The 18,766-nt window shown below is 48.6% G+C and overlaps 1 protein-coding gene across 13 annotated transcripts; it reads right to left on the reverse strand.

Moving 5' to 3' along the window:
- Nucleotides 1–1,890: 1,890 nt before the first annotated feature.
- BRD2 (bromodomain containing 2) lies at nucleotides 1,891–13,918 on the reverse strand. Of its 13 annotated transcripts, XM_082732561.1 has the most exons (15): nucleotides 13,682–13,918; nucleotides 13,461–13,505; nucleotides 9,543–10,859; nucleotides 7,634–7,937; nucleotides 7,290–7,382; nucleotides 6,880–7,017; nucleotides 6,253–6,391; nucleotides 5,951–6,165; nucleotides 5,479–5,853; nucleotides 4,847–4,975; nucleotides 4,407–4,655; nucleotides 4,011–4,276; nucleotides 3,078–3,382; nucleotides 2,745–2,867; nucleotides 1,891–2,637 (listed from the first exon to the last, which is right to left on the reverse strand). In XM_082732561.1, the coding sequence occupies exons 6-15, from the start codon at nucleotides 6,988–6,990 to the stop codon at nucleotides 2,498–2,500; spliced, it is 2,052 nt and encodes a 683-aa protein (XP_082588687.1). In that variant the 5' UTR covers nucleotides 6,991–7,017; nucleotides 7,290–7,382; nucleotides 7,634–7,937; nucleotides 9,543–10,859; nucleotides 13,461–13,505; nucleotides 13,682–13,918; the 3' UTR covers nucleotides 1,891–2,497. The 13 variants fall into 13 exon arrangements, with proteins under 13 accessions (XP_082588687.1, XP_082588680.1, XP_082588677.1 ...); XM_082732554.1 differs by lacking the exon at nucleotides 7,290–7,382 and having other exon boundaries at nucleotides 13,682–13,906; XM_082732551.1 differs by lacking the exons at nucleotides 13,461–13,505; nucleotides 13,682–13,918 and adding an exon at nucleotides 13,155–13,334.
- Nucleotides 13,919–18,766: the final 4,848 nt, after the last annotated feature.

Below are 18,766 nucleotides of genomic sequence, written 5' to 3' on the forward strand. Positions count from 1 at the left end.
ACTCTTCATCCCTTCTCCGTACCCCACCAACCCAACATGATTCCCACTGCAATTCCCACTGCAATTTTTTCAAAGGATGTGTCTCCTAGTACCCCACCAACCCACAATATTGGAATTCTAGGGTCGTAGTTCCTGGAGCCAGATTGCTGGGTCAAGGCGATGAGCTGCTCTACCTTTTCTTACAGCATTTGTTCTCAGTTTAGTTATACTAGATTCTGAAACTAGCCTCCTCCCAAACTAATGCAACTTTTTTTGAAATGAGATGTAATCCTGGACATACAAACATGCATCTGATTAAAACTATAACAGTTTTTAGACTTAACTCTTGTTCTACCCCCACAACAAATTCCATTACAAGTATGTCCAAGTTTTCCAGTTTTTTAAATGACTGAGTGAGAGAAAGAGCACAGCGGTGACTGAGGCAAAGATGACTCACCACTGAACAGGGAGCCTGACGAGGGGCTGGATTCCAGTACCCCAAGATTATGACCTGAGCTGAAGACAGAAGCTTAACGGACTAAACCAGCCAGGTGCCCTCCATTAGCTTTTTGATCACCCTTCTCAAAAAGATCAGAGCTCAAAGCTCAAGATTCGATCACTGAGTTCTAGGATTAAGTTGGGCCAAAAGCCCAGTCAAATCTCTCCTCCCTTTTCAAGCTAAGGGCTTTCCAAAAAACCTATCAAGTGGTTCTCAGCCCAGGTTGTGCATTGCCATACTTCCTGAACTTTTTAAAAGATTTGACAGAGAGATCACAAGTAGGCAGAGAGGCAGGCAGAGTTGGGGGTGGGGTGGGAAGCAGGCTTCCCACTGAGCAGAGCCCCTGACGCAGGTCCCTCCCAGGACCCTGAGATCATGACCTGAGCCGAAGGCAGAGGCTTAACTCACTGAGCCACCCAGGCGCCCTTCTAGGCCCCAATTTAATGAGAATTCATGAAGACAGAATACTTAGTGCAGTATTTTAAAAAAGCTTTACCGGAGCCCTAGTCTGTGGTTAAGGGCAGAGTATCCCTGCTACAGTCCACATTCTCGCTTCTATAATCTTCCATTTCCAAACCAGATTCCACCCTGTACCTACCTTCCTGTTTCTGACATCATTTAGGGAGGGATAGACCATTTTCCCTACGTTAATTCCCAACTCTTACTTCAAAGATCGAGTTTTCTACAGTGGTCTGATATACTAAGCTAAAATGTCTTTTACTTTTGTTGCTAGTCCCCAATTCCAGAACTCACACGCCCCACTTCCCTGAACTATACAGTCCATCTCCCCTCAACAAGACAACGGCTTAAAATTTATGTATGTTCATTTTTGTAATCTGAATTTGGCAAAAATTACTGGATTATGTTAATAAACTGTGCAGGGCTCTGTAAATCTGGAAATTTTGAGGCCAAAGCTTACAAAAAAGGAAACACACCGGTCTTCTCAAAGTCAGATGCAGAACACAAAAAAATACCTGTGGTCAGCCACCTTTTATTTTAAGTCCTGAGTCCTAAACTTGATCAACTATCAATGAGCCACAGGTTTTAACAATTTTTCTAAACCAGAGAAGGGGTGCCTGGCTGGCTCAGGTTGTCACCTAGGGTTGTGAGATCCAGCCCAAGGCTCTGTGCTTGGCCTCTTCCTCTGTCCCAATAAATCTAAAATTAAACAGGAAAAAAAAAAAACAAAACAGAGCAAACCATGAACCTAAAGGTATTTTGAAGGATTCATTTTACAAAGCAGATGAACTTACTTTTTAATCACCACAGCAACAGCCTACTGCTCTAAAAACTAAGACAATCCGACTACAAGATAGCTCTCCTTTTCTCACTTCAGGATTATTTTCCTCAAAATTTTGTATTATGTTTCTTTTGAAATACTACAAAGCAAACGCTATTAAGGGAACTCAAAATTTGAATAATATTTTCTTTATTTACAAGTTAGAATCAACAGACAAAGAAAGACAATCCAGGGGACCAAATGGGGTGATGACTGAAACCCCCGGGGGCCCCAAATGGAGAAGGAAAAGGGAAAACAGAGTAGAAAAAAAAAAGTCAACGTAAAAAAAGAGCTCCCCCTTCTTCCCTCCCCATGGAGGCTGAGGGTACCATGGCCCCATACACCTCAGCCTTACCTAGCTTAAAATAAATTAGAACAACCAACCTCAAAACAGGGCCTTTACAAGTGAACAGGGCAGCTATGGCCTCAGGTAACCCCGTATCAGGGCCTTTGCTCACTCCCACCCTGTACCCCTGCCCCACGTCAGTCATTTTGAATGGGGGCTCTATGCCCAAGAGGTCATTCTCAATGGGGCTGGGAACCAAATCTTATTTTGTCCATTTAAGTCCCTCCTTCAGCAAATGTCCCTGCACCCCTCCCCCCCTGCAGAGCCAGCTCTCCTACAGTAGGGGTGAGAGGGGATGAGATGAGGAAGTGTCACAGCAAGGAGGGGAGGGGCGGGGCAGGGTGGTCTAGGGGTCCGGTCCTGCGGAGCCTCCTGCCCCATCTGGCCTGGCCCCTTAGCCTGAGTCTGAATCACTGGTGTCTGAAGAAGAGGATGATGAAGAGGAGGAGCTGGAATCTGAGCTGGAGCTGGAAGCGCTGAGGCGTGACACTGCTACTTGCTGTGCCGACGACGAGGACTCTGTTTTCTCACTTGCTGCAAGACAAGGTTAAAGGTTAAAGTTGCAGAAATCTCATCTCCATTTGTCAAAGGAAGTCAAAAGGGAGATGCAGTGAATTTGTAGTAGTTTACAGCGTACTCACCTTTCTTGGGGGGCTTTTTGGTGGAATTGAGCTGCCCACTAACATCTTGTAACCGCTTTTCTAATTCCCGCTTCTTTTCCAAAGCCAGCTCCTCCTTTGTCTTTCCCACAGGTTTCTTAATGGCTAGAAAAACAAGCATTCCAGATCTAAGACTGCCATAAGCATGTAGCTTCATTGCACCTTACTGCTGCCAAGTTCCTTTCTTGATCTTGGAACAAGCATGTCCCCCCTACCCTGGGGCTGACAATAAAGAGTGCCTCAAACATACCCTACTGTCCTCAGAACTACTTGAGGACTGCTGAATTAATGTGGGAAAGGTCCTTTCATACTCACTATAGGGCTTCCGAGGTTTTTTTCGTAGACAGGAGAGAACATAGCGCTCAAGCTCTCTAAGTGTGGATGGCTTGAGGGTTTCAAAATCAATCTCTATCTCTTCTGGGTTTGAGTCACGTAAAGAAGGCTCTCTAGCCTGGATTATGTGCACAACTCGACCAAGTTTCTCCCCAGGTAATTTGTTGATGTCCAAACTCAACTGCCGCTTTTCATCGTAACTCATGGGTCTGCTTTCCTCTTCCTCCTCTGAATCATAGCCTGTAGGCAGGGCAGGTGGGGCTGTCTTCGTGGCCTTTTTGGGCAGTCTATAGGCAAAAAAAAAATTTGTCGCTTAGGGAAGCATCACTAACCTCTTCCAACACATTTCCACTGTTTAATACACTAATCTAAAATTTCCCGCCAGAGTAATGCTTCAGTTTTCCCATAAGGCAAATGGGAAATAAGATACTACCAACCCTCCTCAGTAATACAAACCTCACATGCTAAACACTTAACCACTTATTTGGGGCTTTGAAAACTAGACACTGGTATATTGGCATGAGTCCATCTTTTTGCTCCCTAAAACACTTAACCCTCCCCAGCATGGAAAACAAGACAAAGTGTGTTAATTTGTTAGTGCAAAGAGAAAGACTAGATAAACTAGAGGACAAATGTGGCTTGCATTGCTTTCTGCACAAGTGAAGTTTTACTGGAAAAGTCCTAACCACATTTCCATAAGTAAGGTCTACAGCGGCTTTCACACCACCCCACCAAAGGTGAGTGAGTTTGAGTGGCTCCACAGCTCTCAAAATCAGTGTTACCTAGCCAATTAAAAACTTACTTGCTGACCTCTGGTTTAAAGAACACTCTGCATTAAGTGAGAAAAACCACTCTCCCCCTGGACAGTGTAGTGACCATCCTTTGTCCCTGCTCCCTGACCTCTTAAGAACTTACTTGCTGCCGCTTCCTCCAGAAGGTCCAAAGCCGGGAGGGCCCAGTGTAGCAGCACTGCCACCCCCACCACCACTTGCTTTCTTGGACTTCTTGGGTTGAGATGGGCGGGGTACCCGAGGTCCCTTGTCATCTTCATCAAGCCCAGCTCGGCCTCGATGCTTCTCTGCCTTCCGTTTCTTCTTTTTCTCTTTTCTCTCTCTCTTCCGCTTTGGCTTGGATATTGGGCCTTGAGACAGGGCAGCCAGTTGTTCATGTACTGCCCGGAGCTGGAGACAAAACAATCAGAAGTATAAAGAGAAAAATAAAAGTAGAATAGAAGTAGAATAAATGGGAGTAAGAGGAAAAAAAATTAGGGCAAAGACAAGGTATGACTTTATAAACTAAATAATAAAATACCTGCTCTTGTAGTTCAGCCAATCTATGAGCCCTTTCTTCCTCAGAGTCCGAGCTTTCACTCTCTTCTTCCTCCTCATCCTCCTCCTCGTCCTCCTCTTCTTCCTCAGAAGAGCTCTCACTGCTGCTTTCCTCGCTGGAGGACTCTGAAGAGGATTTGGCCAACCCAGGTGGCAAGGCAGTAGACACAGGTAAAGGCCCTGGTTCCAGTGGTTCATCTGGCATCTTGGCGTAACGGAACTCAAATACATCCTAGTAAGAAAGATACCATCAGAGCCTTGCTAGTCAACAGTGCCCCAATTACACCCAGCCATCTGGTGGTACAACACAGCTCCTATTTACAACTGTGCATTGGGGAAGAACCTCACAGTAAGATAGTATAGCAAAGGACAAGCTCTCTCCCCAGACCCACTTGTTCTTCAAATTCCAACTGTGACACTCACCTGTAGCTTTCGTGCCATGGCCACGACATCGTGGTCTGGGGGATTGTACTTATAGCAGTTGGAGAACATAAGCCGCACATCAGCAGCAAACTCCTGTGCATCCCGGTAATCACGATTCTCCATCTTCCGCTGCAGAAGGAGGCAGCATCAGAAGCTGCACAGGCAGGGAGACTCACCTTTCCCTGCCAACCCCAGACATTGCCAAGAGTAGCCCTCTCTTGAGAGCACAGTAGGGATGACCTTAAAGATCTATGCCCTGGGGTTCAAGTTTGAAGTCAAATGAATTTGGGTGGGTTGAAGATATATCTATGTCTAGAAAAAAAAACCATTTCTAAGTGATAGGGGTGGGTGGCCTCTATCCTTCCAACCCCTTACTCCCCTAACCCAATGCTCCCAGTAAGTAGGACTTAAACGTACATGAGTAGTATTGCTCTGAAGACAAAACTCACCATACAAAGTCCAAGAAATACCAACTCAATTATCAAGCACTTAACCTTCTGTCCCATTACCATTTTATAAAAAATACCAAGAATCAAGATTGCCATGTGCCCATTAGAAGTGACTGATTGTTTTATTGAACCCAAAGTTCCAATCACTGCCTGAGCATCCCATCTGCCCCATGCAGTGGGTACCTTGACAGTGCTGAGGTCCATGGGGTGCTTAATGATGTCATGGTAGTCATGCAGACCAAGAGCAGAAGCGTCCACTGGTTTATAGAAAGGCCAGGCATAGGCAGCATGCTTCTTAGAGAGCAATTCTTTCAAAATGCCATTGCAATGTTTTAACTGTTCTGACAGCTTTCCTTTCTTGGAGCTCTGGTGTTGTTGCTGAGAGTCAGGTAAGTCTTTGCGTGGGGGCTTGATGGGGCGACCACTCTCTCTACGCATAGGGGGAAGACGTGCTGCCTTGGGCTCAAGACTCCCAGGGGGGCTAGCTGGGGAACCAGGAGCCAGGATGGCTGTAGGAGTAGGTGTGGTAGTATCTGCTTTCCGCTTAACGCCTTTTTTCTGCAGAGAAAAACAAGATGCAAGCCTTTTAGGGTCCACCTCATTCATCCAAGACCTTGCCCTTCCCACTGCCCAAAAGAAATCCACAGATCTGTACCTTGGCAAGGGGCTGGGCTGGGGGAGCTGCAGAGACAGCAAGGAGCGGGGGTCCAGCAGAGTGTAAGGACTTGAGAAGGGGAGAAGAGATGACTGACGGGTGGGGAATGTTGAGGACAGTGGTAGGTATCTCAGGTGGTGGAGTATACAGGGCTGTGTGAGACACAGAAGAAACAGCAGGCACCTGATGGGCACTAGTGATGCTACCCTGGAGTGCTAGAAGAAAGGGAGGGGAAAAAAAAAAGATTAGTTCTATTATCTTCCCCATCTTGTCTCCATTAAGGCAATTGCTGCTCTTCCTACCTGCCAATTTGGCCCCCTTCTTGTGGCTGTTCTTAGGGATGGTCACCACAAGTTCTTGCTCCTCTTGTGGCATAGATGCCACTTTCTGTAGGAAGATCTTTTCCAACGTTTGTGCCATTAGGACAATATCATCAGTGGGCTACAGGAAACGCAAACAAGAAGATTCAAATGCCAGCTAAAAGCAGACAAACCATTTTTCTCAGAGAAATTCCTAGCTCCAATTATCACCACACCCCCTCAGACAACTTTGTCAAGTACTGACAACTGCCTACACTGGGCCACTTATTTCCATGTTCTCCCCTAACTGTCCCTCAAAATGCAATAAAGAAAAAGTTCAAAAGTAAGGGAATGAGACTGTCAAGGAGAATACGTTCTGCTCTACTCAGCTTTCTGGAGGTTTCTGCTGAGAAATAGGGCCACCATCCCCAAATACTAAAAATGTTCTACTTAAATAACCTTTAACTCCAGATCTCTGAAGCTACATCACTGTGAGCAGTATCCTTTGGAACTCAGATTTTCTGGATCCTATGCACTTTGAGAATACCTTCAAACATCCCACCAACACACAGTATCTAAGCAGTAATAGAGACATGGTCTCTCTCAATGAGCACACACAGAAAAACTCACCTTGTTGTAGATGTAACAATTGGTGAACATGGTGTTAAAATCCTGCATACACTCTGAGGCAGCCCAGTAATAGTTGTTTTCAAGCCTCCTTTTAATAGTACCCATGTCCATAGGCTGTTTTATAATTTTGTGATAATCCTAAAAAACAAAAACAAAAACAAAACAAAAACTAGATCAGAGCCACTGAAAAATAAATGCCAGTTTTTCTAAACTCTTGACCCCAGCAACACACACACATACACACACCCCCCCCTGCATCACAGTATGTAGTCCCCTACACTGCGGCCCCAATTAAACTAAGGACAAAAAAAAAAGTAATGGGCTTAACACCCGCTGGGAAGCCCCTAGTACCTTTCTCTAACCACCCACCTCCCACCCACTCTGCGAGGTTTCCCCTCCTGTGACATTACCTCTGGGGCTGGCTATCCATGGGCTGGCATGAGGGAGAGGAAGAAGCTAAGAATTTTGGCCACCGTGGTCCTCTCCCAACCTGGGGTGGGAATCTGTAAAATGGAGCCAGGGCACAAAAGTTAAGGAAGGACACATGGAGGGCACAATGAGATGCCAAGACAGCAAGCGATTGGATCAATAATCACAAAGGACCAAGAATCCAGAAATCTGGTGGCTATCTGCCCTACAGGGGAGAGATGGGAAGTCCCTAGGGGCCGCAGCACCTATACTAAGCAGCCCACCTCCACTCACACACATTCTTTTTCATTGCCAATACCTCCCCACTCCAATATCCCCAACTCACCGGCAGGCCCAGTTTGACGGCATCCACAGGCTGCCTGAAGGGCCATGCAAACTGATGTTTCCACAGAGCCTTCATCACCACCTTGTGCAGGTATTGCAGCTGGTTGGTAACCCGTCCTGGCTTTTTGGGATTGGACACCTCCGGGGGTGGTGGGTTGGCAGGGGTCAGTTGTAAGGCCGGCACTGAAGCCATTGTGGGGCTCTCAAATCCCTCATACAACAGAGAGGGCTTTCGAATCCTCTTCCCTGGAGCTGCTGCCTCTGGGCCCAGCCCCAGTAACCCTGCATTCCCCTCCCCAGGGAGCCTGTGAAATGGGAAACATAATTAGATGTGGTAATTTCATGACAATCAGTAATACCACTTATACTACATATCCAATAAATCCAGACTTCCATTTTAATAAGATAACCAAGCTTATGGAAGTCAATCTCAACCACAACCAGCATCCAAACAATATGTGGACCTTTTGTTCTTGGTCCCCCAACTCCCCACTTTGTTTCCCTATTTTTAGTTAAACCTATCCAGATCTGTATTCTGGACTCTGATGGGTAGTGCATAATCTGTAGTTCCTTTAAAGTTAAAAAAAAAAAAAAAAAATCCCAAGATGGTTTCTCATAAGGCATAACTTAAACATCTGAGAACCACAGCTTTAGAGTTTGAGACTTAAAATGGGTGGAGCAGAGAAGCTCAAACCCCAATCTTCTTCCTCACTAGGGGCTAGGTGGTTGCCATGGTGGTTGAGCCTGAGGGAAGCCAACGAAAAGAGGAAGGGAACAAAACAGGGAGCAAATTTCATAAAATGCTGATGAAGACACCTAAAAATCCATCTGGGCACAAGAGAACACACCACCAACCTCTCCACAAGCTCTGCTGCTTAATTTAAAGCAGAGAATAAATCAGAAATCTAACGGAAAACCTTACCAACTTAAAAAAATTTTCAGACAAGGGAGCATTTGTCTGACTTTACCGCCTGGAATAACCGAGCTGCCAGACCCCAGAAACCATTCGAATTCGTCTTTCTCCCAGGGACTCAAAAATTAAGCCAGCCCAGTCCCCAGTCAAGGTCAGCAATTTCAATAAACAGTGACAGACCGCCCTTAACCCCGCCAAAAAAAATAAGATTAACGGCTCCCACTCCAGCACCAGACTCTTGAAATCAATGGCCAAGACTGGTTCAAACTTATATTCTCTCCGGTACTCCTCAGAACCAGGTGCTTCCCAGGTCCTAAGACTAGAAACACTACACGGAGATCTCACTGTTTACATCCGTACAGCTGGACAAAAAATCCTTAGCTCCACCCTCCTGCCGAGAGTCAAACTCTTAAGAGAGCAAAAACATGCCTCCAAACAAAAAGCACGCAAACCCCCAACACAAAACTGATTCACTAAGAATTTAACGACCTAGTCTGAACACACGAACCCACTGGCTCAAAGTAATCCCTCTACCCCGCTGTGGGAATCTCAGTAGCCAGTCTGAGGCTCTATCACCATGGCAACCCTATAAGGTGCTAGATGGGGCCACGAAAGCCCCTAAAAGCCCTATGACAAACGGTTGCTAGACACCAGACCCACCGCCCGCAGGACCGGCTACCCACTCAATGTCGTCTTTCCCCTCTACATTCCGCCGCCAACCCGCTCTGTCCGGCTAGATTAAGACTAGACCACGGCGGGAAAAGTAACGCATAAATTGACCACCTGTCCTCCCTCCATACGCAGTATCTGGCTCTCTACCACCGTTCCAAAACCGTCACCCAACCCCCTCCGCGAGCCCCCGACAGCCAACAGTCGCACCGCGGAAGAGGAACGCGCCCGAGTCCGTTCTGTCCTCCCTCCGAACCCGACGCCCCACATCCCCGTGTCACAGTCCCCACCAACGTCTCCTTCCCACACGCGGATCAGGGGGACATACTTGCTGTGGGGAGTCACGTTTTGCAGCATCTTGACCACGGGGAACCGGCGCTGCCCTCAGCCGCGTGAAGTCCGGGTGGCCTCGGTTCCCCTCACCTCCCGGTCCAGCATAACCCGGGAAGTAGGGGAGGGGTGGAGGGCCGTTGCCCTTGGCCCTCCAGGCGACAACCCCCACCCCCCGCGCCCGGCCGGCACGAAAGCAGTCTTCTCCGCGAGCTCCCAGCAGCTTGGCGCGCTCCGCAGGAGGCGGACAGCGAGAAAATGGCGGCGGCCTCAGCAGAGGCGGGCGAACGAGGGGGACGGACTCCTCAAACACTAGGACGGCCCCCAATCCCGGACACCGTCGTCAATACTGCCCGCTGTTGATCTGCAAGGATCCCCTCTTCCTGCTGGGACTGCCCGCAGCGGACGAGGTCCCGTTTCAATCTCGGATGGAGGCGGATGAACACGAAAAGTGGTTTAGGGAGCCGCCGCCTCCATCTTTGAAATCCTCTTGAGGGCGGAGTAGAGGGGGTGGACAGACTCCGAGGATTGGGCGGGGCCCGAAAAAGGGGAGCGTCGGGGGCTTCTATGGGGTCTGTACTGTCCGCCGGGACCGGTCATAGGCCGAGACGAAGGCCATTTCCAAACGGATGGACGTGGATTGCAATGGCGGTCCCCGACGACTCGAAAGCTCTCTATCAGTAGGCAGAATCCTCCAGCTCGTTCTAGAGGCTGCTCCACTCCAGCGCGAAATGGCGCCGCCGAGCCCCGCGCCAGCCCTTTATATATAGGCAGGGAGGCGGAGCCTCGCCGCTCATGCGCGCCACCGTGCTAGAGATTTCCCCCACCCCCTCCGCGCGCGCACGCTCGCTCACGCGCGTGAAGAAGCAAAGTCGAAAGGGGAGGAACGCCTCTCCGCGGGAGCGTTTTCTATTGGTTGGCTGGACCGATGACGTCACAAGCTTCATTTCCAAGGTGTCAGTCACTAGGCAGAAGAGTGCCGCATAGACCCATAGGGAACCGGCAACCCGCCACATCTCTGAGCCAATTGGCTGCGCTGTGGTTCGGCAACTCCAGGGAAAGAGAGAGGCTGGCATGGGTGCAGCACCCTCTCCCCGCCTCCCCTTCCAACAAAGTCTTCCCAAGCGTCCAAGCCCGGTGCGAATTGCGACTGCCAAGCTGGGGCAGGTCGTGCCATTCGTAGCTCCTCCATTGGCCACACCGACAGGACTGGAGGGGGCCGCGTGGGCGTAGCCAGCCTGGGCCCGCCAGGGTGTGGCCGCAGGACGCCAGGCGGGTTGTTGTTCTCTGCAGAGAGGCCGCCGCAGTGAAGAATCTGAAATGAGGAAGAAGACGCCATCTTAGAAGCCGCGGCCTGCTACTCTGGCAGAGAACTAAGGGCTCCCGAACCTAACCATGGAGGGAATCTAACGTTCCCATAGCCCACAATAAAAAATACAGGCTTGCCGCAGTCTTAAAATCTTCCCCGTCTTTCCCCAGATCAAATAATCGGAAGACAAAGGCAAAACTCAATCAGTGAGCTCCCAAAGGCTTACCAACAAGACAACCAAATCTAAAGTACGTTCCCCAAACTTTCACCCAAGCACCTCTGCAATTCCTCCCTGCTCACACCTTGTTACCCATTAAGTATATGGTTGGTCGACAAAATCCCGACAATCCTAGTTAAGTGGAAGCAAAATCTCCAAACATACCCTATACTCTATAAAATTACACCCATCTCCTCCCTAAACTTCATTCCGGTGTCAGATCAGAGCGGAAAAAACCAAGCCCTGCGAGGGGCAAATCAGGGTGAAACCCTCCCCTCCTGGCGAGCTCAGAGCTTTCCCCAAGCTCCCAGCCCTCCCCCACCCCGAGAGCAGGCCCGAACGCCCCCCCTTAGGGTCCCTCCGCCTCGGGGGCAGCAGGGCTCCCCATCCCCCCACCAGGGTCCGGAGTCCTCCCCACGGAGCGGCTGGTCCATCGGTCAGCGCCAGGGAGGAGGGCGAGCGGAGGAGGCGGCGGCTGCAGCTCAGACTAGCCCTCCCCCTCCTTCTCTCCCCTCCTCCCCTCCCCCCGGGCCGTCCGCCTCCGAGGAGGGGCAGGAGCCATTTTGGGAGCTCAGTCTCGCCCCCCTCCCCCAACCTACTCACTTAGTCCTCCCCACAATCTTGTTACCTGAGTAGGATTAGACTATGTATGAGTAAAGACCCAGAATACAAAGCCAGGAATCTCTCAAGCCATCTCTGGGACCACGACCTCCCAACCCCGGCCATCCCCTCCTCTCCTGATGGGAGAGTGAAAGAATTATCCCCAACCTACTCTTTAGCTGGCAGCTCCCTCTCCACCTCCCCTTCTCTGGATACCAAGATAAAAAAGACTGCATTATCTGAGAAAGGAAAATAATGTAACCAACGAACATAAGAGCCCCCCACCCCCACCCCCGAAAGGCTCCTGAGGGCTTAGGTCCTTGCGCTCCAACCACATCACCCCCCTCCTTTTACAGTAGCTCTTGAGCCCTAACCTCAGTTACTGCGTCTAAAATGGCCGCCAATCTCACGTCTTCTCGACCACCAGAGTCGGGCCAACCCGGCGGGGGGAAGTGCACACCGGGAAGGAAGCCTCTTCCCCTATTACTACCGCCCTCCCCCACGCAGGGATCAGGCTTCGGACCCAAAAGTACATGCGGGTTGGCGCGGGCAGTTGCAGCAGGGAGGGCAGTGACACAGCAACTTTGCTGAGGCCTTCTCCCCTCCCCCATCCCCTCCCCCTAGTGGCCCAGCCTCCTAAACCTGCAGTTCTCCGCCCGGGGCCTGCAAGTTAGGAGAGGCCCATTAGGGGGCCGGCCTGGAAGAAAAATTTAGTAGGAGGTCGCGAAATGCTGGGTCTTCGAAAGCGAAAGGGCAGCCAGACCTTACTCTGGCTTACTTCCCTGCATTCCGGAAAATCACTGCTCCCTACTCCCTCTCAAACCTCCCTTCCCCCACATGAGTCACAGGGGAGGCTAACAGCTAGTCAGGAATTTGGAAAAGTAACTCTTCCCTCCTTTCCGTTCCCTCCCCCGCAGTACACAAGGAGAGAACTGTTCAGGAATGGGGGAGGGGATGAAGGAGGCAAAAGACGCCACCCTGGAGAAACCCGAAACCTTGTGAGCTGTGAAATCATTGCAGGTCCTAAGCCTCAACTCCCTCCAGTCTCAGACCAAGCTTTCTACAGCCCTCCCAGCACCCACCTTGGGCTTGGTTTCTGCTCCGAAACAAACCCCAAGATTTCAGCCTGTAAGCCCTTCCCCAGCCTGGGGTAACACATGCTGAGCTAAGACCCCACCGAGGCAACGAAGTTTTGTACAGAAGGCTCCACAGGCCGTGTCCACGTGAATGCACACAAATTCGATAAGCGATTCGAAGCGTAACCTCCAGCATGCCATGTGATGACTGCGAGCTTCCTACCCCTGACACAAAAGCACAGACATGCTCCTTCCAGAGTCTCTAGGGAGAAAGGGAGTGGGCGCCCGGGAACAATCTCAGTTCACAACCTGAGTTGCCCACTCAAATCCAAGAGTAGGAAAGACACCACTCCCACTCCCCAGCCCACTAAGTCACCCCTCCCTCCGGCCGCCAAAAGGAAACCTCACCTGGCTCCGGACTCCTCTACCCCCAGGGGACGAATGGAATCGGGGGACACACCGCCCCCACGCCCCTTTGCCCTCCAATTGGTATGGAGGCACGAGGTTGGCCATTCCCCTCCCCCATCTGAGGGGCCCTCTCCCGCTCGCCCCCCCCCTCCACGCTCCCATTGGCTGTAAATTGTTTGAAGGACAAACCCTCCCACCCTCAGGTTTTTCTCTGAACCCCAAGAATTTCTCCCTCCGGACTCCCCACCATTGGTTAAGCATTTAAATGACTACCAACATCCCCGCCCCGCAAGGGCCCCTTCTCACCTGGAACCTGGAATCTTCCAGGGGGGAGCCAACGTTCCCCTCGGCCTGGTGCGGGGGGGAAGGGGGGAAAAGGATGTAATCCGGGGTGTCACCCCCCCCCCGGGAAACAAGCTGTGTTGGGGGAGGGGGCGTAACCCCCGCCCCTCCCTTCCCGAGCGAGCTGGGGGGGGGGAGATAGTCGGGGCCGCGCCGCCACGTCAGCAACACCCAGATTGGCTGACCTGGGTCACGTGCCAGCCGCCTCCTTCCCCCCCCTCCACGAGGACCAGTTTTCCGAAGGTTTCTGGGGGTCGCGCAAGGGGCCAAGGAAGCCGCATGGCCCTGGCCTATCTCCAGAGACCCAGGGCGCGCTAATGCCGCTGCTTCTCCGTTTCCCTGGCTTCCTATCCCGCTGTCGTCGACCCTGTCCCCCCCACTAGCCTCTCCGTACGGGTTCAGCATGGCTGCCGCTGCCCGAGAACGTGCACTGCGCAAGCGCAAGAGTTCGGTCGCCCGGGGGGAGGGGAAAGGAGTGCAGGAGCCCACGGGGAGAGCAGCAGAGCGCATGCGTCCGCAGGCACCGTCGCCTCCTCGCCAGGCCTGGGAGCGCGCGCAGTGGGTGGGGCGGAAGCGGGTGCGGCGCGCAGATCTCTTCTCTTCTCTTCGCTGAGCCCCTCCCTTAGTAGCACCCGCTGTGTGGGGCTCCCGGGGCGGGCTGATTTGCTTGCTTTTGCCTAGGTGTGAGGTGCTGGTTAGTTCGTCCTGGACAGAGTCCAGCGGAAACGCGCCCCGCCAAGTTGTTGTCAGTGAAGGAGCGTGGGGCCTGGGGCCCGGACCTGGAGGTGCAAGGGCTTGCCGGGTGGGGCCCGCTCCAGCCGTAGTATAGTTCCACTGGGGGAAAGGGAGTTTACCACCTCCTTGGTGCCTCCGGCGGGAAAGGAGGTGCTGACTGTGGATGTGCCCATCTTGTTGGACATCTTTTGTCTTAGGTAGCTTTACAGACTCTTACTTCTGAACCTACCTCGACTTCGTCGCTTCACTGAGGCCTACCAGCCTCGACTTCTTACCTTACACAAAACTTAACCGGCCTTCTGGTAACTTTCACTTTTTTACTGACCTGCTCTACCTTTTCAGTTAAAACTGAACTCTACTTTTTCCTAAGACTTTGCCCGCTATTTTCTCGATGTTGAATCAGCCCCATAAAAATCTAAGGATATGGTGTTTCTCTTGCTACCTAAAGCAAAACTTTTACTTGTTTATAGTCAATAATCTCTCCCTTGACCCTCAGTGTATGGATTCAGATCTTAACTCTAGTCCATTCCCCACCGATAGAACAGAAGAGCCAACCTGCAGGGGAGCTGGCGATTTTCCATTTCCCTCCTATGAACTGGGCCTTGTCTGTAATCCTTTAGTATTGTACTGGAAGTCCTCTCTTCGGTTTAAGAAATTCCTTTTCTTTAGACCTGGTCAACCTTATCTATTACTCTAAAGGTATCCTCCATTTCGTTCCAATTGGCATTTTTAGCTGTTTTCTTCCACTGGCTTGCCAGCCTCAAAAACGGAAAAACAAAACAAAACAAAAAACCTTACTAATATTGTGTCAACTTGTAGACTTTTTATTTATCTCTGAGCTACCCTGCACAGTCAAGACCTCAAAATATCGAAATTTTCTGGGGCCTGGACCTGGAGGTGCAAGAGCTTGCCGGGTGGGGCCCGCTCCGGCTCCTTTCCCACTCTTCAGCCCACTTCTTTCATTATTGAAACTGTTCTGGCAGATGTCGCCAAGGACCTTCTAATTGGCAAAGTCAGGGTGCACTTTTCAGTTCTCACCTTACTTGACCTCTGAAACATTTGATCTTTGATTACACTTCCTTCCTGAAATTCTCTACACCGGTGATTTCTGCGGCCAGTCTCACCTGTTTCTTTTCTTTCTTGTCCAACTGCTCCTCTCAACTCTCCTTCTGAACTCTTTTTGTTTTTTAAATATTTTATTTATTTACTTGATAGAAAGAGATCACAAGTAGGCAGAGAGAGAGGGAAGAAGCAGGGTCCCTGCCGAGCAGAGAGCCCAATGCGGGGCTCAATCCCAGGACCCTGAGATCATGACCTGAGCCGAAGGCAGAGGCTTTAACCCACTGAGCCACCCAGGCGCCCCTCCTGAACTCTCTAGCCTCTTCCGATTGATTGAGGTTTGCCAGGATTTTGCCTCCGTTTGCTTCTAGTTCTGCTCATCTTCTCTACCCAGTTTCACTCAATGGCTCCCAACCTTTGAAATGTGTTAGCTTTGTAGAGGTTTCAGAAGACTCTCCTGAGCTAAACTTGCTACTAAATGTCACTGCTTGGATAACCCTTAGGCACTTCAACAAGTTCAAAATTGATACAATCTCTGCACGCTGAATCTGTTTCTGTATTATCCTGGCTAATTGCAACTCTTTAGTAGCAAAGCCTGGAATCTGGGAGCCCATTCTCAATCTCTTACTCCCTGCCCCCCAACAGCTTTATATCCACAAGACTTACCATTTTGCTTCTTAAGTATTTACTGAATCTCATTCTGTCATAGTCTTACAATCCGAGCTAAATCAATAGCTTCCTAACTGATTTCCCTATCTCTAGGGCTGTATTGTCCAACACAGTGGCCACTAGGCACATGTTGCTATTTTTTTTTAAGATTTTATTTATTTATTTATTTATTTGACAGACAGAGATCACCAGTAGACAGAGGCAGGCAGAGAAAGAGAGGAGGAAGCAGGCTCCCTGTGGAGCAGAGAGCCCGATGTGGGGCTTGATTCCAGGACCCTGAGATCATGACCTGAGCCGAAGGCAGAGGCTTTATCCCACTGAGCCACCCAGGTGCCCCCACATGTTGCTATTTAAGTTAATATTAAATTCCTCAGTTCCTCATTTGAACTAGTCACATTTCATGTTCTCATTAGCCACATGTGGCTAGTGTCTATCATATTGGATAGCAGGACTAATAGAACATTTCCATTATTGCAGAAAGTTCTATTGAACAGTACTGCTTTTGATTTTCTTCTCTGTCCCTGGCACAACATTGACAAGAGTGCGCTTTTGAAAATACAGCTCTGACCATATGCTACTGTTTAAGCCCTCGGTTAAAATTCCTCATTGCCTGTGTGATCAAGTCCAAATGCCTATGCTTACAGAAAATCATCTCTGATTCACCAGTTTTGTGTCTAGCCACTTCCCCCTTGGGCCCTATACCCCTGCCATAATGAACTGTTCCCCAGACAGACCATTTTGGTTTACGCCTCTGTATTTTACACATACTGTTCTCTTACATGGAATAAGCTTTTCTCCAATGCATCTAAGCCCCAAATCCATCATCTGAAAAGCCTACTCTTGTCTCTCAAATTGATCTGACTGCTCATTCCTTGGTGTCCCTTCCTCTTATGATTGCACTTTTCATAGTGAATGGCATTTATGTGATTACATGTTTCTAACCCTTACTAGACTTTGATCTTGAGAGCAGGGTCATATTGTATTCTTTAAAAAAAAAAAATCCGGGGAGGGTATGTGCTTTGGTGAGTGCTGTGAAGTGTGTAAACCTGGTGATTCACAGACCTGTACCCCTGGGGATAAAAATATATGTTTATAAAAAATAAAAAGTTAAAAAAAAAATCCATTGTTCTTGGCACAGTACCTGGACAATGTGAGGTTCTCACAAAGTGAGCAAATGTTGAAGGAAATTGATTCTTAAATATGTGACTTAGATGAAATTGTAATGTGTATGTTTATCAGTCATCATTCATAGTATTGGGAAGATAATCATTGTAAGTCATAATCTTTGCTGTCAAGTACATAATTGAGACATTTGAATGGTGTGAGGAAAGACAGAAGCAGAACAGCACAGGGCACCTTCTCAGAGAGCAATGCAGTCCAATCTGGCCAGAATAGAATATAAGCTAAAAAAAAAAAAAAAAAAAGAATAGAATATAAGCTATAAGAGGTGAAGCAGGAGAGAAGACTGGAAAATAAATTTATATGAGGGAGTGTTGTAAAAGATTTCCTGTGCCATTACGTTTGGGCCAGGTGGGAAGCCACTTGAGAACTGATTTGATCAATCTTATGTCATTAGGTAAGAACCCTATCTTCACACATTCCCAACAGCTAGCACTATATCTGTTAATAAACACCAGATACAAATGTCAGTGGTTGAAAGGAGATGAGACCAGTGATAGCTCACATTTATTGAGTATTTGAAATGTGTTAGACCCTCTTATAAGTGCTTTACACGTATTTTTTTTTTCTTTTTAAGATTTTATTTATTTATTTAGAGTAGTTGAGCAGAGAGAGGGAATTTCAAGCAGATGCCTGTCTAAGAGTGGAGCCCGATGCGGGACTTGATCTCATGACCCTGAGATCATGACCTGAACCAAAACCAAGAGTCCAAAGCTTAACTAGTTGTGTCACCCATGTGCCCCGGTGCTTTACATATATTAACTCTTTTAACTTGTATAGCCTTATAAAGTAGATGCTATTATTATTACCCCCATTTTTCAAATGAAGCAACAGAAGCAAAAGATGTTAAATAATTTACTTGTGGTCACACTTTTAGTAACTGATCCAAACTGGGATGTGAACCCAGGCAGTCTGCCCATGCCCAGTCTGTTCTTCTGGTTGCTAGACACAGCAGGTGCTTTAAAATCTAGGACTGAATTTGGGAGAAGAGAAGACTAGGAGAGGTATATTTGGGAGTCATCTTTGAATTGATGTTTGAATCAGTGATGCAGGAGGATGAGATTTATAAGGGAGGAAATATAAAACAGAATTTAGTTGGGAGTGCAGGATTGAGCTTTGGGTTAGATCCTTACAGAGGGAACAGAATAGGAAGTGGAACCACTGAAAGAGCATCAAACAAGAAGGAAAAGCAAAGCAAAAATATAATGAAGGTGCCAGAACAAGAGAGGGCCCCAGTGAGGACTTCATGTTTGTTGAACAAATGACTGACTAATTAGGAGTTTGTTATACTTGTTTGTGCCATGGACTTCTTTGGTGGTCTGGTCAAGCCTCAAGACTTTGCCTAACAATACTATTTGTAAACGCATAAATGAAATACACAATTATCAGAATGTTTAGAGAAATGTGTTATGACCTAGTAATATGTGCTTCCATATTAAATAATACATGTGGTTCTTAGATAACAAAATGATTTATTGGCAAGACTAATAATGCATTAATTATTAAGATATTTTGAGATGTCTATGTGTGATACGAAAATACTAATTGATAATTTCTACTGATGACAATGTTACAGGAACTACTGATGACAATGTTACAGGTACTACAAAGATTTATTTTCTATGTTT

This window comes from Mustela nivalis, assembly GCF_964662115.1.
Source record: "Mustela nivalis genome assembly, chromosome: 5".
In the NCBI taxonomy this organism is placed as follows: Eukaryota; Metazoa; Chordata; class Mammalia; order Carnivora; family Mustelidae; genus Mustela; species Mustela nivalis.

Bases quoted from the DNA above. Each gene is read 5' to 3' on its own strand.
- BRD2 (XM_082732559.1), bottom strand. From the start codon at position 9,571: ATGCTGCAAAACGTGACTCCCCACAGCAA. The intron at 7,938-9,542 runs GTATGTCCCCCT...CCCATTTCACAG, and splicing joins AACGTGACTCCCCACAGCAA to GCTCCCTGGGGAGGGGAATG. The intron at 2,638-2,744 runs GTGAGTACGCTG...CTTGTCTTGCAG, and splicing joins CAAAAAGCCCCCCAAGAAAG to CAAGTGAGAAAACAGAGTCC.